Source organism: Schistocerca nitens, chromosome 7, assembly GCF_023898315.1.
Source record: "Schistocerca nitens isolate TAMUIC-IGC-003100 chromosome 7, iqSchNite1.1, whole genome shotgun sequence".
Classification (NCBI taxonomy): domain Eukaryota; kingdom Metazoa; phylum Arthropoda; class Insecta; order Orthoptera; family Acrididae; genus Schistocerca; species Schistocerca nitens.
The window spans coordinates 99,998,811-100,022,177 of NC_064620.1; the positions used below are offsets into that span (position 1 = coordinate 99,998,811).

At 45.4% G+C, this 23,367-nt stretch overlaps 1 protein-coding gene across 1 annotated transcript in view; it reads left to right on the top strand.

Moving 5' to 3' along the window:
• The window catches only part of LOC126195489 (splicing factor, arginine/serine-rich 19), a 410,081-nt gene that overhangs the window by 173,059 nt on the left and 213,655 nt on the right, over positions 1-23,367 (top strand). The window contains exon 7 of the mRNA XM_049934118.1: positions 19,924-20,881. Within this exon, the coding sequence (XP_049790075.1) occupies positions 19,924-20,881 (958 nt within the window). The remainder of the gene's footprint in view (positions 1-19,923; positions 20,882-23,367) is intronic.

Sequence of the window (23,367 nt, forward strand, 5' to 3'; positions counted from 1 at the left end):
ACTGTTTCAATCCAAAATAATTAAGATTCTATGACTTTCAAAAGTATATTACTAAATTACAGGTGTTCATACTGTTTTTTGCCACTGGATCATCATTATTATTAGCTATGGATAAGTTTTAGAAGGCTAAGAGGCAAGCTGTCTATGAGATTCTGTCCTGAATCTTTTTCTACCTGTCCTTAGCTTGCGCTGATTCGTGTAAGGTTATCTCACTCTCAACACACGTGTTCCACCTTCTCGAGACAGTATAAGTAATAAACTTGTTTGCCAGGACTATCAACCCTTGATGATGTTTTTGATCGCAAGCTTTTCTTTATTAATATTGACTAGATTTGCGGTCAATGTCTGCTACACAGCACACATGGCTTTTCTCACCTATGGTCACAACGCTGCAGTTGTTCTGTACGTGGGTCGATATAATATCGACTAACTTTATTAGATGACTCAATTGCTCAACATCACGCAGTAAACGATGAACGTTCTGGGTGGTTATGACTTCCCTTTCAGACTAGGCAACTTTTGCTTATGTTGAACAGGCGAAGACAAACTGCTGAGCTGTACAAATGTCTCCACCACATTTCCAGTGTGGTGTTGGCCATTCTCCAATCCTATGAAAATGCACCGGATTTGTCCCAGTACCAATCCTCTTGTTGGTATTATACAACTTAATTTAATCCTTTCACAACCGGAAGGCGTGCCACAGGGGAGTGTTATGGGACCATTGCTTTTCACAATATATATAAATGACCTAGTAGATAGTGTCGGAAGTTCCATGCGGCTTTTCGCGTATGTTGCTGTAGTCTACAGAGAAGTTGCAGCATTAGAAAATTGCAGCGAAATGCAGGAAGATCTGCACCGGATAGGCCCTTGGAGCAGGGAGTGGCAACTGACCCTTAACATAGACAAATGTAATGTATTGCGAATACATAGAAAGGAGGGTCCTTTATCGTATGATTATATGATAGCGGAACAAACACTGGTAGCAGTTACTTCTGTAAAGTATCTGGGAGTATGCGTACGGAACGATTTGAAGTGGAATGATGATATAAAATTAATTGTTGGTAAAGCGGGTGCCAGGCTGAGATTCATTGGGAGAGTCCATCAACAAAGGAGGTGGCTTACAAAACACTCGTTCGACCTATACTTGAGTATTGCTCATCAGTGTGGGATCCGTACCAGGTCGGGTTGATGGAGGAGATAGAGAAGATCCAAAGAAGAGCGACGCGTTTCGTCACAGGGTTATTTGGTAAGCGTGGTAGCGTTACGGAGATGTTTAGAAAACTCAAGTGGCAGACTCTGCAAGAGAGGCGCTCTGCATCGCAGTGTAGCTTGCTGCCCAGGTCTCGAGAGGGTGCGTTTCTGAATGAGGTATCGAGTATATTACTTCCCCCTACTTATACCTCCCGAGGAGATTACGAATGTAAAATTAGAGATATTCGAGCGCGCACGGAGGCTTTCCGGCAGTCGTTCTTCCCGCGAACCATACACGACCGGAACAGGAAAGGAAGGTAATGACAGTGGCACGTAAAGTGCCCTCCGCCACACACCGTTGGGTGGCTTGCGGATTGTAAATGTAGATGTAGAAGGTAACAGACTGTACACTCTCCTGGCTGTCTCCGAGTGGCTCCAATCATTTTGCCTCAGTTAGAATACTAATCGCTCGATTTCTTTGATGTTCTAACATGCTCTTTCCCATTATCTGTTCAACTTTGGTAATTCTTGTTCGTTTATCCAACAGGTGGCCGTCGTTTGTCTGATTATGAGATCGATAGGGCATAGGCCCATGACATTTCGTAACCAATCTGTAAGTGTGGCCTCGAATGCTCCAGTAGATGTTATTATTATATTCCTTTGACGCCTCCTCAGGGGCATGGTTGGTCTCAACAGGCTGAGCCTGTGGACCCAGCGGGTAGCTCCATAACCCACAATCGAGACAGGCAGATTGTCATGACATAATTTCATTACATCTGTTGCGAGATTAAATCTCCTCTGCCCAATACTGATTATCTTATTATATAGTCATTAAGTTTTGTTATTGACTTGCTCGATATGCTGGTCAAAGCTAAGTCTCTGGTCAAAGTGGACGCGCCACATTATTTCATTTGATATTCTCGCCACCTATTTTAATACACTTTCCCTTTAAATCATGTATAATCACCAACCACCGCACTTCAAGCGCACCATTCGTGACTGGAACAGGAAAAGAGGAGAATGACGGCGGAGATCTCTGCCACACACCATAATGTGGCTCACGGAGTGTAGATGTAGGTGAAGAGAACTGGTGTTGGTGCCTTAGGAGCAGTCGGCAGTGGGATGTATCGGTGTGAGCGGCGCAGGTGCGTGCAGAGAAACCGCCGCGTCCGTTTCGTCAGCAGAGCAGCAGTGGCGGCGGCCGCTGCAGTGGGTGTCCTTGCGCGCATACTCGGCCGCTGCGAGTAACTGTACCGGCGGCCGGAGCGCGCTGTTTACTGCCCGTGACCGCGGCCGAACGCGCCGACGCCCGCCTCTGCGTCTCTGGAGCAGCAGCCGCGTCTTTGTTCTCCAGCATTTATGTGTTCCCGTTCGCGAGCGTGCATTTGTGTGCGGGCAGGTAGGAGCGCTAAAAAAGTACAGGGCTGAACAGAATCAGAGACAAGGGTCTCGTCAAGAGTGCCCAATGAACTGTGACAGGACCACTGCTTTTCTCTACATACATTAATCATTTGGCAGACAGGGAGGGCAGCAATCTGCGGTTGTTCGCTGATGACGCAGTGGTGTACGGTAAGGTGTCGGAAATGAGTGACTGTAGGAGAATACGAGTTGGCTTAGACAAAATTTCTATTTGGTGTGATGAATGGCAGCTTGGTTCAAATAGTTCTGAGTACTATGGGACTTAACATCTGACGTCGTCAGTCCCCTAGAACTTAGAACTACTTAAACCTGAAACTTCCTGGCAGATTAAAACTGTGTGCCGGACCGAGACTCGAATTCGGGGCTTTTAGCCTTTCGCGGGCAAGTGCTCTACCAACTGAGCTACCCAAGCATGACTCACGCCCCGTCCTCACAGCTTTACTTCTGCCAGTATCTCGTCTCCCACCTTCCAAACTTTACAGAAGCTCTCCTGCGATCCCTGCAGAACTCGCACTCCTGAAAGAAAGGATATTGCGGAGACATGGCTTAGCCACAGCCTGGGGGATGTTTCCAGAATGAGATTTTCACTCTGCAGCGGAGTGTGCGCAGATATGAAACTTCCTGGCAGATTAAAACTGTGTGACGGACCGAGACTCGAACTCGGGGCTTTTGCCTTTCGCGGGCAAGTGCACTACTAACTGAGCTACCCAAGCACGACTCAAGCCCCGTCCTCACAGGTTTACTTCTGCCAGTATCTCGTCTCGCAGGAGAGCTTCTGTAAAATTTGGAAGGTGGGAGACGAGATACTGGCAGAAGTAAAGATGTGAGGACGGGGCGTGAGTCGTGCTTGGGTAGCTCAGTTGGTAGAGCACTTGCCCGCGAAAGGCAAAGGTCCCGAGTTCGATTCTCGGTCCGGCACACAGTTTTAATCTGCCAGGAAGTTTCATATCTGCGCACACTCCGCTGCAGAGTGAAAATCTCGTTCTGGATACTTAAACCTACCTAACCCAAGAACGTCACACAAATCCATGCCCGAGGCAGGATTCGAACCTGCGACCGCAGCGGTCGCGCGCTTCCAGACTAAAGCGACCGGCTAATGGCAGCTTGCTATAAATGGCCAAAAATACAAGTAAATGCAGATAAGTAGGAGAAGCAAACCCGTAATGTTCGGATATACCATTATTAGTGTCCTGCAAACAGAGTCACGTCGTTTAAGTAATACAGCAAAGCGATACGAAATGGAACGGGGATGTGAGAATTGTGGAAAGGGAAAGCGAATGGTTACCTACGTTTAATAACGAGTATTTTAGGAGAAGGTGATTCACCTGTAAAGGAAACGGCATACAGGACGCTAGTGCGACCTATTCTTGAGTACTGATCAAGTGTCTGGGATCTGTACCAGGTCGGATTATAGGAAGACATCGAAGAAATTCAGAGGCGGGATGCTAGATTTGTTACTGATCTGTTCGAAAGACACGGAAGTGTTACTTGGATGCTTCTCAACTCAGATAGGAATCGCTGCAGGGAAGGCGACATTCTTTTCGAGCAACACTACCGATAAATTTAGAGAACCGGCATTTAAAGCGAACTACAGAACAATTCTTCTGCCTCCAACATGCGTAAGGACCACCAAGATAAGGTACGAAAAATTAGGGCTCATACGAAGGCGAGTAGATAGCCGTTTTTCCCTTCTTTTTGCAAGTGGAACAGGAAAAGAAATGACTAGCAGGGTGCCCTCCGCCACGCGCCATTCGGTGGATATATGTCCATTGTGACCACACATCTACGAGGGCAAGAGTATAAGCTGTCTGTGTCGATATAAGTGAAATTTTACTTTTGTCTTTGTAACGTATCGTTTCGTAGGCCCCAGCGTGCGCGCCTAGCTCTATTCCGTATCGTAGTTGCCTGGTCCAGTATCCGATATTACGAATCCCTCTCTATTACTTCTAAAAACCAATTATTAATCATGTGCACTTTTTTAGACATACCAACATAAGTCAGTGCAGCTATTTAAGCGAGAAAGAACTTCGAAATATTTAATAAAACAAATTACTCATTTGTGCTTGTAGCTTCTCGTCGATATTTGTAGCTTATTGAAATCGTAGCTCGATGAAAACAGTAACTGTCTAGGCGGTACGATCGGGTTTGCTTTTAAAATTTGAATACTGCTAGTTCCTATTTCTTCCGTCACTCATTTTACTTTTATCATTTCATGTTTCTGTATAAAGTCACAAATCGACGTCCATTCTGATACAATCAATTCATTTAAGCAGATCAACTTCATAACTGCTTCACGATAACTACTACTCGCGCCAATACCTTAACAACTACTACCTGCAACCAGAGACATTAATACACTATTAGTTCTTTTACAAATATTATCAATTTCGAATTAAATTTGAAATATGAAAGTCGTTACTTTTCTTAAAAATAAATCTTTTTTTACCAAGTTATTTATATTTATAAAAGAAAATATGAGTAAGTAATTAAAATGGAAACCGTTGGATGCCTGTGTGCACAGTTACCAGCGAATATTCAAATTTAAAGGACGACAGCAATCAGTCGCAAAAATCAATGATTTATTGCCGATCTAGATTTCGACTATAACATTGTCATCATCGATGCATTACTGGAGACTAAGTAATTTTATCAGAATTACAATAAACTCGAAGTTACATTTCTGATTCCGTCTGATCGTCTCTTCAATTTAATGCGGGTATTATATTGCGCAATACGTAGCAAAAATAGCAGGTCCACGGTGGCGCTGGGCAGAATTGTGGAGAAATTTGATGCCAATGCGACGTCGTTAACCCACCTCTCAGCTCACATGAGCTGCTGAGCTGTGGCACGCGTCGACACCTTGTTGTCTGAAGCGTCGCCGATCATGACGGTGACGCTTTTGCACCATTACAGACGGGGACTGTAGGCGCCTTTTAGCCAAATTTCAAACTTATGCGTCAGAGTGGGAGACGATTACGGGGTTTCGAAAAAGTTATCCTTTAATTTTATTGCATAGTCTAGTTACACCTGAGGCAATAGTGACGCTACAACTAACCATAGAAAGTAGACTGAAAAAAAACTTACGTTACAGAATTATTGATGTTAGAAAAAGCTTTTGTCAGTGTAACACTATTGAAATTCCAAAGGTATCAAAGATAAAATTCAGGGTGCGAAAGGCTGTGTACAACTTGTACAGAAACCAGACTGGAGTTATAAGAGTCAAAGAGCATGAAGGAAAACCGTAGTTGAGAAGAGAATGAGACAATGACCGATGTTATTCGATCCGTACATAAAGCGATATGTAAACGAAACCAAGGAGAAATATGGAAAAGTTGAAGAAGAAGAAATAAAGTTGTAAGATTTGAATGTAACTTTATAATTCTGTTAGACACACAAAGGACTTGGGAGATCGGTTGAATGGAAGGGACAGGGTCTTGAAAAGAGGTCATAACACTGCGTCTCTAGCGCTCCCTTGGGGGTTTCTAAAATATCTGTTAAGGGCCCTGGGATAAGATGCGTGCTTTTACTTTCATGTACATTGAAGTCTCATAAAGTTTCGGAACAGCGTTGTCTTTTCTTAGCAAAGTACAATGACAGAGATATTCTTTAAATGAAACAGTTTATAAAATCTGCATTTATGAATTCCTCAAACTCAGTCACATTGCAAGTCGCATGAGTTTAAATGTCTACTGATCAACACACGAATGATCAATTTCCTTCGGTATTCCCGCTTCACGTAAAACATTCAGAGTCTAAACTTGGTCGGTAACATTTGTAAATCCAGAGCTGCCTACGTAAAGTGACAATCCCTGCTAGCTTACATACCGCTGCGTTTGCTGACTGTCGCAAATATTTCCTGTCAGTAATGTATTTGTGTAAGGATCATTTTACAGGGATTCATCAGCTTCATACAAGGAAAACATAAGTCATATACCGATTAGCCAGAACATTATGACCACCTACTTAACAGTCGGTATGCCCAACATTGGGACGGATAACAGCGGCGACGTGTTGTGGCATCGGAGCAGTCAGGTCTTGGTAGGTCGCTGGAGGGAGTTGGTACCACATCTGCACACACACACACACACACACACACACACACACACACACACACACACACACACACATCACCTAATTCCCGTAAATCCTCGGGAGTGGATGATGAGCTCTGACGCCACGTTCAATCACATCCCAGACGTATTGGATCGCGTTTAGATCTGGCGAGTTGGGAGGCCAGTTCATCAATTGGAACTCGCTACTGTGTTCTTCGAGCCACTTCATCACACTGGTGGCCTTGTGACATGGCGTATTATATTGTTGAAAAATCCCACTGCCTTCGAGAAACGTGGTCGTCATGACGGGGTGTACGTAGTCTGCAACCAGTGTACGATAGTCCTTGACCGTCACGGTGCCTTGTACGAGCTCCACTGGACCCATGGAAGTCCACGTGAATGTTCCACAGACCATAATGTAGCCGCCGCCAGCTTCTCTCCGTCTCGCCATACAGTTTTCAAGGAGCTGTTCCCCTGAAGACGACGTATTCGCTGTCTCCCATCGGTGTGGTGAAGAAGGTTTCGGGATTCATCAGACCATGTAACGCTCTGCCACTACTCCAACGTCCAGTGCCGATGGTCACGTGCCCGTTTCAATCGTAATTGCCGATGTCGTGATGTTGACATTGGTACATGCACGGGTTGTCGGCTGCGGAAGCCCATCATTAACCTAAATTATCCTAAGGACAAACACGTACACCCATACCTGAGGTAGGACTCGAACCTCCGCCGGGACCAGCCGCACAGTCCTTGACTGCAGCGCCCTAGACCGCTCGGCTAATACCGCGCGGCGAAGAAATAGGACCTGTTCGAATATAAACGTCTTAGGCAAAAGGACGTCAGTGTTTGCAGTTTTGTTGTGGATACTCATCAGCGCCCGTCTGTATGAACAGCCAGTCAGATATATAGAACAAAAGGGCGTAGTCTTATATATACACTTGTTTTATTATCAGAACGGGGATGTGACGGAAACATGCAAAACGAAATCCCTGTTTCAACCACAAATCCATAGTTGTGATAGGTGATCGAAACTCTGGACGGATAGTGTGTATAAATATTAATTGTAAACCTACTCTCACGTTCTACACTGTAAATTGTCACGAATATGATCAGCGGAACATGCAAAAATACTATACTATACTAAGAGAGGACGCTGATTCAAATCCGTGTACGGCAACCCAGTTTCAGGTTTTTTGAAGTTTTTCTAGATCGCGCAACACAAATGCTGGAAGGTTTCTCTAAAAAGAACACGGCCGATTCTATTCAGCTGGTTCGGACATATCTGCAGAGAAACCATGATACTCTGCACTAAACTTGCTTGATAGTCCTGTCCACGACGAAAAAACCAAGTCTTGAAGATAATACTGAAAGTAACTAAGGTAAGGACAGAATTGAGTGTGCGGCAGAAGCAGCCGGGGAGCGCCACAATGTCGGACCAGAGGTGCGACAAGACGCCTGGGAAATACGTTATGTCACAAAATAATTAATGAAGTGAGGTCCTTAGACAATAAAGGGGTAGAGACTTTTAATTGGGAATGGGCTAAATCATGAGAAGCCAATGAGGTGCTGAAGTTGCAGTTCGAAACCATGTACGGAAATGTCCCTATCCTCGCTACTCAGCCCCTGAAAAACATTTGCGCTATGAAAACGACTGGCACTAATTATATCCGGCGGACCGTTTGAACTTACACGCACAACGGCTTGGTTAGCTAAATTTCAACGCTAATCAACTCGGAAACGGCGCAACGTATCGAATTTTTTTCTTAACAATTATATCTCACCACAATCAACCCTGTACTACCTTACAATCTTTTCAGACTGTTTCTCACCACGCTGGACGTGTAGTTCACGGAAACCAATCGCCTGAATTCCCTTTAGCACGATACCCTGGCCCCCAATCCCTGGCAAAACCCACACTCCGGACGCGACACAATGCATGAGTCGCAGCATTATCGTCCAGTTGCTGTTTTGAGTGAAATCACACTGTAGTTGGACACACAAAAATGACAACAGTTAAACAGCTCTCAGACTGACCTGCTCATGTAGCGTAACGCACTGCGCGCTAGCTTGCAAGACAGGGGAGTAAGTCGAGTCAGTGCAGTGAATTAACATCCGTGGGTTGGTACACCAGCCAGCATGAGTGTGGTTTTTAGGTTGTTTCCAACGTACTTTTAGGCAATTACTGGGTTACCACAAATTTCTCCTCAGAGAATACGATCCAGGAACAAAAAACACAGTAAGTTTACACGATTTACAGACAGATGGTGCATTCGTCTGCCCTCCCGTCTGTTATCTAGACTAACGTGGCGTCAGGATGGTCATCAGAAAATTAAATAACATAATGAAATTTGAAAAATCCTGAAAAAGTGAAACCAGTACTAGGAAGGATAAACACTGGGGAAAACAAAGAAGAAAAAAATCAGGTTTGAAATTAGATTCCAGCAACACGGAGACACGTCTTACATATTACGAGACAGCACAGCAGAAACACAAGTCATCTTCTTTCGTAACGTTCTTCCGCAACTACGTTGTTTGCTTCCCTGGATTGATATGACATCGAAATTCTTGCAAATGACACGACAGTCACTGATCGCAAGTTCTTATTTGTTCAGGAATAGAAACCGCAAACGTCCATTAATATCAGGGACATGTGTGGCTACTATTTTACCATGATTTCAATCCATGTGACAATACCACTTGCGGCTACGTATTTTAAGTGCTTTCCCGGTCAACTACATGCAGACAGATCAATAAATAAATAAATATTTTCGATCACTGAAATGGCATTTCGTAACACTGGATCGCAGTCACCTTCACAGTGGCTATGTCACGCCTCATAGTGATCTAACACTGACAGATTATTTCTAGAAGCGGTATCTGAAAGGGAAAGTTTATGCCAGGAAACCGTAACCCACAGTTACCTTGAAAGCCAACATCAATGGAGCAAGGCTGGTGGCAAAAGTGTACAAATGGTCGAGAACATTGCAAAACTGTTGGACAGCTGTTTGGCGGTAAATTTAGTCCACGTCTAGCACTTTTGCGGTACCATGTCTTTTGATATGAAATGTAAGATCAGATTTCAAAGCTTCGTAATAGCACTATCATTGGCATCATTATTATTAAAAATTACATTGATCTTTCGGCAAGGAGCTGGACATCCTGCATTGCACTTTTAAGTGTAACTATTAGACAATATGGAACTGCGTAATTTGGTTGAGTAGGCTAAGGCACTGGATCCGTATTCAAGAGACATTGGAGTTGAAATCTCCGTACCATTATAAAAACTTATGTACTTTACTTTTTTGTACCGCGTGAGAGCCTATTAGTTCCTTCGAGATGACCACATAGATAACCGTATTTAGGAGGAACCAGAGTTGAAATTTCCGTACTATTTATCCAGATATCTGTTCTCCGTGATTTCCCGTTTCGAGCCACGTAAGTGCCGTAATCCCTTCCACCACCCATTTCGAATTAGGAAAAATATCTTTCGTAACGACGACGTGACGTTAAACGTTAAGCTTCCTTCCTTGCCGAACATACGCCGTCCATGGACCTGCGGCACGAAGCAGAAATGGTCGCCGTCGGCGAAGGCGCCGAGACGCACGCGTTACCGGAAAATGGAGGCGTGTTGTTCAGCACGCGTTCGGCGTTTAGCGAGCACTTGTCAAAGAGGCGCCCGTGGAAGGCAAACAGTTTACGTAATGCGTTCCGAAGGCCGGGCGGGCGCGCGACCTTCCGGTGAGGTGTCGGCCCAACATTCCAGCGCCGTCAGCAGGGCGCGGCCGCCCGCCCTCGCAGGCTTAAAAAGCTGGCGGGGTGCCGAGGATGATGTGACGGGAATGCGGTCGAAACGACATTGCTTAGCTCTGGTGTTCCGTCTGCGGGAGGGACGGTCCATCAGTGGAATGCTCATTACATGTTGTGACTGGTTGAGCTGTTCAAGCTTTCCAAATTGGTGTCCTTGTTCCGTGACTATAGTGATGCAAGTAGGCACGGAAGAAAATAAGTCATCATAATGAAACTGCATGTTGATGCTGTAGTGATTCTTGATGAAGGTCTACGGAAGTTGATACAAACTCCGCGAGGCAGCTTGCTGATCAGCATGAGTAGTTGGATTCTCCAAAGGCAGTTCCTAACTTACCCGTACTTGTGCAAATTATACCGTCCACTAACTTTGACTTCCATCTGTTGTAGAATCTCAGAGAAAAAGTTAATATACACACATCAAAAACAAGTTTTGCATCACCTCTGTTCCGAGAGTTCCGGAACCTGTACAGAAAATTGGAACAGAGATCAACATAAACATCATTTCCGCCCTTTTTATTGCTCATGAAAACCACACATTGCATGTTGTACCACCATACAACGAGACCTTCAGAGGTAGTGGTTCAGATTGCTGTACACATCGGTACCTCCAACACACGGTAGCACATCCTGTTGCACTGACGCATGCCTGTATTCGTCGTGGCATACTATCCACAAGTCCATCAAGGCACTGTTGGTCCAGATTGCCCCACTCCTCAACGGCGATTCGGCATAGATCCCTCAGAGTGGTTGGTGGGTCAATTCGTCCATCAACAGCCCTTTTCAATCTGCCCCAGGCATGTTCAATAAAGTTCATGACTGCAGAAGATGCCTCCCATTCTAGTCGAGCAATATTGTTATCCTGAAGGAAGTCATTCACAAGATATTCACGATGGGGGCGCAAATTGTCTCCATGAAGACGAATGCCTCGCAAAATGCTGCCGATATGGTTGCACTATCGGTCGGAAGATGGCATTCACGTATCGTTCAGCCGTTGTGTCGCCTTCCATGCACACCAACGGAGTACGTCGGCCTCACATACTGCCACCGCAGAACAGCAGGGTTCAAGTGGCTCTGAGCACTATGGGACTTAACTTCTAAGGTCATCAGTTCCCTAGAACTTAGAACTACTTAAACCTAACTAACCTAAGGACATCACACACATCCATGCCCGAGGCAGAATCCGAACCTGCGACCGTAGCGGTCTCGTGGTTCCAGACTGTAGCGGCAAGAACCGCTCGGCCACCCTGGCCGGCAAAACAGCAGGGAACCTCCACCTTGCTTCACTCGCTGTACAGTGTGTCTAAGGCTTTCAGCTTGACCGGGTTGCCTCCAAACACGTCTCCGACTATTGTCTGGTTGAAGGCATATGCGACACTGATCGGTGAAGAGAACGTGATGTCAATCCCGAGCGGTCTATTCGGCATGTTGTTGGGCCCCATACGTGCCGCGCTGCGTGGTGTCGTGGTTGCAAAGATGGATGTCGCCATGGACGTCGCGAGTGAAGTTGCGCATCATGCAACCTATTGCGCACAGTTTGAGTTGTAACACGACGTCCTGTGGCTGCACGAAAAGCATTATTCAACAAGGTGGCGTTGCTGTCAGGGTTCCTCCGAGTCATAATCCGTAGATAGCGGTCATCCACTGCAGTAGCAGCCCTTGGGTGGCCTGAGCAAGGTATGTCATTGACAACTCCTGTCTCTCTGTATCTCCTCCATGTCCGAACATCATCGCTTTGGTTCAATCCGAGACGCCTTCACACTTCCCTTGTTGAGAGCCCTTTCTGGCACAAAGTAACAATGCGGACGCGATCGAACCGCGGTATTGACCGTCTAGGCATGGTTGAGCTACAGACAACACGAGCCGTGTACCTCCTTCCTGGTGGAATGACTGGAACTGATCGGCTGTTGGAACACCTCCGTCTAATAGTCGCTGCTCATACATGGCTGTTTACATCTTTGGGCGGGTTTAGTGACATTTCTTAACAGTCAAAGGGACTGTGTCTGTGATACAATACCCACAGTCAACGTCTATCTTCAGGAGTTCTGGAAACCGAGGTGATGCAAACCTTTTTTTGATGTGTGTACAGTGAGGTATATCGAACAGAATGACCTCTCCTAGAAAGCTGTTGAAGTACGTGGGATCCTTACCAGATAGGACCAACACGTGATACCGAACGTATACATAGAAGAGCGAGGAAATGTGCTCACAGATATTTTTGATTCACAGAATGCTGAAAAATCCAAAGTGACAGGTGCTTGCAGATAAGCCTCAATCATTCTGGAAAAGCCTGCCTACAAAGTTTCAAGAACCAGTATTTAGCGAGAAATCTAGAAACATATTGCAGTCCTCTACAAATCGCTTCCATAAGGACCGCGAAGGTAAGATTGGAGTAATTACAGTGAACACAGAGGCTCTTAAGCAGTTGTTTTCCCTGCGCACCATACACAACATTAGGTTGTGGGGGTCGATCAATAAGTAATGCCCCACTTTTCTCAGAATGTATTTATTGATAAGAGTTAGAATTTGGCGACAATCAACTCCGGGGTGGTGAGCCTGCTAGTGCCACAGTGAAGGAAGACTGCACTCTACCTACAGTCAGGCCAATAGCCCGGACATGGGCTTGCGCCACACACTTTACCCTTTTTACTTTACCTTATCAACCAACCTTTTACGTGTACTGTTTTTCTACATAGTCTCCGTCAAGTTCTATGTCCTTACACCGGCGTTGTGTAGGGGCATGTTTTCGCTGCTGGGAAAATGTCTTGTCCTGTGCTCGTTTCACTGCATGATCATCTTCAAAGTGTGTCCAACTTAGAGAATCTTTAAGTGGTCCAAACAGATTCCAGTGCACCAGGTGTGGGCTATAGGGTGAAGGAGACAACCCGCGTTCTAATCCAAGACCTGTGTGTGTGTGTGTGTGTGTGTGTGTGTGTGTGTGTGTGTGTGTGTGTGTGTGTGTGTGTGTGTGTGCACCTTCCGTGCATAAAAGAACATCGAGGTATTATAGATCTGAGATGAGAAGCAGGAACAACAAACAGTCACCAGGAGAGGCACCTCAGAAGAAGATGGCGAAACTGATCAAAGCAACGATACAGACGATGAAGATGTTGGCAGCTTCCTTCATTAAATCACCTAGTACATAAGCCGTGACAGGTTATTGTACTTAGTCACGTAAAACACGTACAGTCGAAGTAGGCACATAGCTTAGTAACAACTGGTGTCTTTCTTTCCGACGTATCTCCAACCCCCCTCCCCTTTTTCCCAACCCCTGCTGAACTTTGGTGCCCGATCTGCAACTCATGTCTGATCTATCCCAATATCTTTAAACTTCTTTAATTTCAACAGATCGCTAACACTGGTATTTAACATCCTCCGTTTTTATGATTATTTTCATTTTTATTTGCTGAAAATAATATTTGCTAGAAATACGAAATAATTTATGTTATCGCATGAGAAACTGTTAATTATACTACCTATTATTAAAATGTTAGGCAACAGGCCTCTAAATAAGTAATTAGTGAAATAGAAAAAAGTGGTATGCACTGTCATGTTGGTGCAAGATTTCTTTTGGATTCTTGTCAGGCCTAACAAGTCGAAAATGGGTTTTAAGTTTATTCAGATCACTCACATACGGTTGTGGATTAGTGGTTGGCTTGAAACTTGCTGGTAGATTGAAACTGTGTGCCGGGACGAGACTCGAACTCGGGACCTTCGCCTTTCACGGACAAGTGTTCCACCGGCACTTGCCCGCGAAAGGCAAAGGTCCCATGTTTGATTCTCGGTTCGAGAAACAGTTTTAATTTGCCAAGACTTTCATACCAACGCAAACTCCGCTACGCGCTCGCTAGTATATGCGTGCGTGCAGTAAGACCTGCCTATCTCCACAGCACGTCACACGTTCCCCGAACTGTCGTACACCACAGTACACATCTTACAACATCATAAAGCACGGCATGGAATATTTCGATGTCACTGCAGTGTTACCTTACGTTTGTTTTTAAACTGGTCATCTACTAAGTAGTGTGTGTTAATGGATCGTATCCGAACAATCTTTGGTTTCTAAATACTTTTCTCGGGTTTGTCTCGAGATAACATTGTGAAAGTCCCACAGCAGTAACGACACCAACAAATACCACTTAAATATGTCGAAGAGTTACTTGCGTGAAATATTGTGGGACTAGCACAATGTTATCCGAAGACAATCACGAGAAGTGTATTTGAAACAGATCCATGGGGAAACATTGAAAAGTCGTCGGCAAACCTCAAAAGCTTTTATTTCTTCTCCATGGATTTCAATTCCTACTCCAAAGTTTTCTTTTGCTTCCTTTACTGCTTGCTCAACATACCGATTGAATAAATCAGGGATAGGCTACAACCCAGTCTCACTTCTTTCTCAATCACTACTTCCCTTTCGTGCCCCTCGAATCTTATAACTGTGATCTGATTGTAAATAGACTTTCGCTCCCTGTATTTTACCCATGCTACCTTCAGGATTTGACAGAGAGTATTCCAGTCAACATTGTCAAATGATTTCTCTAAGCTTACAAATGCTACAAACGTAGCTTTGTCTTTCCTTAACCTGTGTTCTATGAGAAGTCGTAGGGTCAATATTGCCTCGCGTGGTCCTACATTTCCCCGGAATCCAAACTGACCTTCCCCGAGGTCAGCTTCTACCAGGTTTTCCATTCTTCTACAGAGCATTCGTAGTGTTATTTCGCAACCGTGACTTAATAAACTGATAGTTCGGTAATAATCACATCTGTCAACAAGTGCTCTCTTTGACACTGGAATTATCTCATTTTTCTTGAAGACTGAGTGTATTTCGCCTGTCTCATACATCTTGCTCATCAGATGGAATAATTCTGTCATGGATGGCTCTCCCAAGACGATCAGTAGTTCTGACGGTATGTCGTTTACTCCAGCCGTCCTGCTCAGACATTTTGCTCTTGCTGTGAATCTCATTTTGAGACGTTTCATTTGTTGTTGTTGTGGTCTTCAGTCCAGAGACTGGTTTGATGCTCTGTCAAACTCATCACGCAGTATCATATCTCCCATTTCATCCATTCTACGTCCTCCTCCCTTTCTATAATACTACTTGAACGTTCATCTTCGTTGTACTGGCCCTCAATGTACTGCTTCCACCTTTCAGCTTTCCCTTCTTTGCTTAGGGCTAGTTTTCAATCTGAGCTCTTGATGTTCATACAGGTGGTTCTCTTTTGTCGAAAGGCACCTTTAATTTTAGCCTAGTGATATATGCTCCTAAATCCTTGTCCTCTAGCCGTCCTGCTCATCCATTTTGCTCTTGCTGTGAATCTCATTTTTAGACGTTTCATTTGTTGTTGCTGTGGTCTTCAGTCCAGAGACTGGTTTGATGCAGCTCTCCATGCTACTCCATCCTGTGCAAGGTTCATCATCTCCCAGTACCTACTGCAACCTACATCCCTCTGAATCTGTTTAGTGTATTCATCTCTTTGTCTCCCTCTACGATTTTTACCCTCCACGCTGCCCTCCAATTCTAAATTGGTGATCCCTTGATGCCTCAGAATATGCCCTACCAACCTATCCCTTCTTCTAGTCAAGTTGTGCCACAAATTTCTCTTCTCCCCAGCTCTGTTCAATACCTCCTCATTAGTTATGTGATCTACCCATCTAATCTTCAGCATTCTTCTGTAGTACCACATTTCGAAAGCTTCTCTTCTTGTCTAAACTACTTATCACCCATATTTCACTTCCATGCATGGCTACACTCCATACAAATACTTTCAGAAACGACTTCCTGACACTTAAATCTATACTCGATGTTAACAAATTTCTCTTCTTCAGAAACGCTTTCCTTGCCATTGCCAGTTTACATTTTATATCCTCTCTACTTCGACCATCATCAGTTATTTTGCTCCCCAAATAGCAAAGCTCATTTACTACTTTAAGCGTCTCATTTCCTAATCTAATTCCCGCAGCATCGCCCGATTTAATTCGACTACATTCCATTATCCTCGTTTTGCTTTTGTTGATGTTCATCTTATATCTTCCTTTCAAGACACTGTCCATTCCGTTCAGCTGCTCTTCCAGGTCCTTTGCTGTCTCTGACAGAATTACAATGTCATCGGCGAACCTCAAAGTTTCTATTTCTTCCCCATGGATTTTGATACCTACTCCGAATTTTTCTTTTGTTTCCTTTATTGCTTGCTAGATATACACATTTAATAACATCGGGGATAGGCTACAGCCCTGTCTCACTCCCTTCCCAACCACTGCTTCCCTTACATGCCCCTGGACTCTTATAACTGTCATCTGGTTTCTGTACAATTTGTAAATAGCCCTTCGCTCCCTGTATTTTACCCCTGCCACCTTCAGAATTTGAAAGAGAATATTCCAGTCAACATTGTCAAAAGCTTTCTCTAAGTCTATAAATGCAGGAAACGTAGGTTTGCCTTTCCTTAATCATCATCGAAGATAAGTCGTAGGGTCAGTATTGCCTCACGTGTTCCTACATTTCTAATCCAAACTGATCTTCCCCGAGGTCGGCTTCTACCAGTTTTTCCATCCGTATGTAAAGAATTCGCGTTAATATTTTGCAGCTGTCAACACCTGCTTTCTTTGGGATTGGAATTATTATATTCTTCTTGAAGTCTGAGGGTATTTCGCCTGTCTCATTCATCTTGCTCACCAGATGGTAGAGTTTTGTCAGGACTGGCTCTCCCAAGGCTGTCAGTAATTCTAATGGAATTTTGTCTACTCCCGGGGCCTTGTTTCGACTTAGCTCTTTCAGTGCCCTGTCAAACTCTTCATGCAGTATCATATCTCCCATTTCTTCTTCATCTACATCCTCTTCCATTTCCATAATATTATCCTCCAGTACATTGCCCTTGTATAGACCCTCTATATACTCCTTCCACCTTTCTGCTTTCCCTTCTTTGCTTAGAACTGGGTTTCCATCTGAGCTCTTGATATTCATGCAAGTGGTTCTCTTTTCTCCAAAGGTCTCTTTAATTTTCCTGTAGGCAGTATCTATCTTACCCCTAGTGAGACAAGCCTCTACATCCTTACATTTGTCCTCTAGCCATCCCTGCTTAGCCATTTTGCACTTCCTGTCGATCTCATTTTTGAGACGATTGTATTCCTTTTTGTCTGCTTCATTTATGTTATATATATTACATATACATAGAGTGGTCAGAAAATGCACTCGTTGGGCAACACCGCCCCTGACAGGCCGCTTGAGTGTGAGCGCGCGACGGCCCGATTGGCTAAATTCTATGCTAAATAACTCGGAAACGGAGCAACGTATCGAATATTTTTCTTAACATTTATGCCTCAGTACAACCTTCCCTGTAACATCCCTACAAGCATTTCACACATATTCTGACCACCCTGTATATACATGGTGTTTCAAAAAGGTACGGCCAAACTTTCAGGAAACATTCCTCACACACAAAGAAAGAAAATATGTAATGTGGACATGTGTCCGGAAACGGTTACTCTCCATGCGCCGCCGCCCCAGCACCGACGCCGACCTCTCCTCGCAGGTAGGACCGCGCGCCTGCCTACTGCTCTGATGTAAACACGACGGGAAGAGCAACTTGTGACCTGCTAAAAACATTCAACAACATAGATCGCATAAATATTCCTTTATTTAAGGCAATCGGTTTCGACAATTTTCGCTGTCATCCTCAGGTCTTAGAAATCTTTTTGTAATGAAACATTTTCATGTTACATAGATAGAAAGAATATCATTTAGCTACAATATAGCAGGTCACCAACTGGAAGCAGTTAATTCCATAAATTATCTGGGAGTAAGCATTAGGAGTGATTTAAAATGGAATGATCATACAGGATGTTACAAAAAGGTACGGCCAAACTTTCAGGAAACATTCCTCACACACAAACAAAGAAAATATGTTATGTGGACATGTGTCCGGAAACGCTTACTTTCCATGTTAGAGCTCATTTTATAACTTCTCTTCAAATCACATTAATCATGGAATGAAAACACACAGCAACAGAACGTACCAGCGTGACTTCAAACACTTTATTACAGGAAATGTTTAAAATGTCCTCCGTTAGCGAGGGTATATGCATCCACCCTCCGTCGCATGGAATCCCTGATGCGCTGATGCAGCCCTGGAGAATGGCGTATTGTATCACAGCCGTCCACAATACGAGCACGAAGAGCCTCTACATTTGGTACCGGGGTTGCATAGACAAGAGCTTTCAAATGCCCCCATAAATGAAAGTCAAGAGGGTTGAGGTCAGCAGAGCGTGTAGGCCATGGAATTGGTCCGCCTCTACCAATCCATCGGTCACCGAATCTGTTGTTGAGAAGCGTACGAACACTTTGACTGAAATGTGCAGGAGCTCCATCGTGCATGAACCACATGTTGTGTCGTACTTGTAAAGGCACATGTTCTAGCAGCACAGGTAGAGTATCCCATATGAAATCATGATAACGTGCTCCATTGAGCATAGGTGGAAGAACATGGGGCCCAATCAAGACATTACCAACAATGCCTGCCCAAACGTTCACAGAAAATCTGTGTTGATGACGTGATTGCACAATTGCGTGCGGATTCTCGTCAGCCCCCACATGTTGATTGTGAAAATTTACAATTTGATCACGTTGGAATGAAGCCTCATCCGTAAAGAGAACATTTGCACTGAAATGAGGATTGACACATTGTTGGATGAACCATTCGCAGAAGTGTACCCGTGGAGGCCAATCGCCTACTGATAGTGCCTGTACTCGCCGTACATGGTACGGAAACAACTGGTTCTCCCGTAGCACTCTCCATACAGTGACGTGGTCAACGTTACCTTGTACAGCAGCAACTTCTCTGACGCTGACATTAGCGTTATCGTCAACTGCACGAGGAATTGCCTCGTCCATTGCAGGTGTCCCCGTCGTTTTAGGTCTTCCCCAGTCGCAAGTCATAGGCTGGAATGTTCCGTGCTCCCTAAGACGCCGATCAATAGCTTCGAACGTCTTCCTGTCGGGACACCTTCGTTCTGGAAATCTGTCTCGATACAATCGTACCGCGCCACGGCTATTGCCCCGTGCTGATCCATACATCAAATAAGCATCTGCCAACTCCGCATTTGTAAACATGATGAAAACTAACCTGTTGATGCTACGTACTGATGTGCTTGATGCTAGTACTGTAGAGCAATGAGTCGCATGTCAACACAAGCACCGAGGTCAACATTACCTTCCTTCAATTGGGCCAACTGGCGGTGAATCGAGGAAGTACAATACATACTGCCGAAACTAAAATGAGCTCTAACATGGAAATTAAGCGTTTCCGGACACATGTCCACATAACATCTTTTCTTTATTTGTGTGTGAGGAATGTTTCCTGAAAGTTTGGCCGTACCTTTTTGTAACACCCTGTATATATATTACATATACATTACATATCCTAACGTAAATAACTAATGAGAGATCTCCCTTTGTGTTTTACAGGCACTATGCTCCAGCGGAAGACCGTTCGCGGGAACCCTCTCCCAAGCACCGGGAGAGAGAGTTCCGCGATCGAGAGAAGGACAGGGAGCGAGAGCGAGAGCGCGAACGAGACAGAGGCCGCGACCGCGACCGCGATCGTGAGCGTGATCGCGAGCGCGGCAGCAGGGAGGTGCGAGAGCGGCGGGAGCACAGTGGCAGCACAGCGGCGACCACGCAGGCGACGACCACGCGGACGCTGAGCCGCACGCAGAAGGAGCAGCGCGCCTCCGAGAAGCTGATCCGCGTGGAGCGGCTGGCGCACGGGCCCGAGGCCAGCGACCTCGACTATGACGACCGCCACTCGCCGCAGCGCTCCGCCCTCGACGACACCGACGTCGACGACCGCCACTACCCGCAGCAGCAGCACCAGCAGCGCAGGCGGCGGGACCGCGACCGGGAGGACGACGACGGCGACGACGAGGCCGAGGAGCAGCGGCGCGCGCGCAAGAAGAAGCCGTCCAAGAAGGCCGCCGACGCCCGGCTGCTGGAGGCGGAGGAGGAGGTGCGGGAGTCGGAGGCGGAGGACGCGCGCCGCGCCGACACCATCAAGCGCGGCGGCACCCTGAGGGCCGAGGACCAGCGCAAGAAGGGCCCCGCGCCCGCGCCGCCGCCGCAGGACCCCAGGAAGAAGGAGAAGAAGAAGCAGGGCACGTCCGCCATGGACAAGGTGAAGCAGCTGTTCGGCGGCTCGTCCAAGAAGGACAAGAAGAAGAAGAAGGATAAGGAGAAGGGCCAGAAGGAGGAGGCGGACAGGAAGAGGCGCGAGGAGGACGAGGACGGCGAGGAGCGGGACCCGGTGGCGGCGCGCTACACCGAGTACCGCGGAGACCGCCTGCTCGACACCGACGAGGAGACGCTGCGCGCCACGCCGCACTCCATGCGCCGCCGCCCCAGCACCGACGCCGACCTCTCCTCGCAGGTAGGACCGCGCGCCTGCCTACTGCTCTGATGTAAACACGACGGGAAGAGCAACTTGTGACCTGCTAAAAACATTCAACAACATAGATCGCATAAATATTCCTTTATTTAAGGCAACCGGTTTCGACAATTTTCGCTGTCATCCTCAGGTCTTAGAAATCTTTTTGTAATGAAACATTTTCATGTTACATAGATAGAAAGAATATCATTTAGCTACAATATAGCAGGTCACCAACTGGAAGCAGTTAATTCCATAAATTATCTGGGAGTAAGCATTAGGAGTGATTTAAAATGGAATGATCATACAGGATGTTACAAAAAGGTACGGCCAAACTTTCAGGAAACATTCCTCACACACAAACAAAGAAAATATGTTATGTGGACATGTGTCCGGAAACGCTTACTTTCCATGTTAGAGCTCATTTTATAACTTCTCTTCAAATCACATTAATCATGGAATGAAAACACACAGCAACAGAACGTACCAGCGTGACTTCAAACACTTTGTTACAGGAAATGTTTAAAATGTCCTCCGTTAGCGCGGGTATATGCATCCACCCTCCGTCGCATGGAATCCCTGATGCGCTGATGCAGCCCTGGAGAATGGCGTATTGTATCACAGCCGTCCACAATACGAGCACGAAGAGCCTCTACATTTGGTACCGGGGTTGCATAGACAAGAGCTTTCAAATGCCCCCATAAATGAAAGTCAAGAGGGTTGAGGTCAGCAGAGCGTGTAGGCCATGGAATTGGTCCGCCTCTACCAATCCATCGGTCACCGAATCTGTTGTTGAGAAGCGTACGAACACTTTGACTGAAATGTGCAGGAGCTCCATCGTGCATGAACCACATGTTGTGTCGTACTTGTAAAGGCATATGTTCTAGCAGCACAGGTAGAGTATCCCGTATCAAATCATGATAACGTGCTCCATTGAGCGTAGGTGGAAGAACATGGGGCCCAATCAAGACATCACCAACAATGCCTGCCCAAACGTTCACAGAAAATCTGTGTTGACGTGATTGCACAATTCCGTGCGGATTCTCATCAGCTCACACAAGTTGATTGTGAAAATTTACAATTTGATCATCAGAATCGAGGAAGTACAGTACATACTGGCGAAACTAAACTGAGCTCTAACATGGAAATTAAGCGTTTCCGGACACATGCCCACATAACATCTTTTCTTTCTTTGTGTGTGAGGAATGTTTCCTGAAAGTTTGGCCGTACCTTGTTGTAACAGCCTGTATATATACCGGGTGATCAAAAAGTCAGTTTAAATTTGAAAACTTAATAAACCACGGAATAATGTAGATAGAGAGGTAAAAATTGACACACATGCTTGGAATGACATGGGGTTTTATTAGAACCACCCCATATTGCTAGACGCGTGAAAGATCTCTTGCGCGCGTCATTTGGTGATGATCGTGTGCTCTGCCGCCACTTTCGTCATGCTTGGCCTCCCAGGTCCCCAGACCTCAGTCCGTGCGATTATTGATTTTGGGGTTACCTGAAGTCGGAAGTGTATCGTGATCGACCGACATCACTAGGGATGCTGTTAGACAACATCCGACGCCAATGCCTCACCATAACTCCGGACATGCTTTACAGTGCTGTTCACAACATTATTCCTCGACTACAGCTATTGTTGAGGAATGATGGTGGACATATTGAGCATTACTGTAAAGAACATCATCTTTGCTTTGTCTTACTTTGTTATGCTAATTATTGCTATTCTGATCAGATGAAGCGCCATCTGCCGGTCATTTTTTGAACTTTTGTATTTTTTTGGTTCTAATAAAACCTCATGTCATTCCAAGCATGTGTGTCAATTTGTACCTCTCTATCTACATTATTCCGTGATTTATTCAGTTTTCAAATTTATACTGACTTTTTGATCACCCGATATATATGTACATATATACGAGGGTTGGAACTTAAATAGTGACAACTAATTATTCACAATCGATATAAAAGAGTTACATGTTTGCACCTGTTACTGTCGTTCAAAGTAGCCACCAGTGGTGTGTAGAACCGTTGCCAGCGATGTGGAAGACGTAGTATACAGTTAGCAGAGCCTGTTCTGTTGATGGTGCAGATGGAGCGGTCTACTGCCTGTCGAATCTCTGAAACAGTTCTGAAGCGAATGCTACTAAGTGGTTCCTTCATCTTCGGAATCAAATCAAAGTCACAAGGACTTACGTCCGGGGAATATGGTGGATGGTACAGTACTTCTCAGTCCCATCGACCGGACAGAGCAGCCACAGTTTGAACTGTATGCGCCCGCGCATTGTCGTGCAAAATGATGGGTGGGCTGCGCAGGAAGTGTCGCCGCTTCTTTCTCAAAGCTGGTCGCAGGTGATGCTCCAAAACCGAACAGTAATACTGTGCATTGACGGTCTGCCGTGGAGGGACGTGATGCGTTAGGATAACACCATCACAATCGTACACGAGAATCACCATAATTTTAGACGGCTCCATTCTCACCA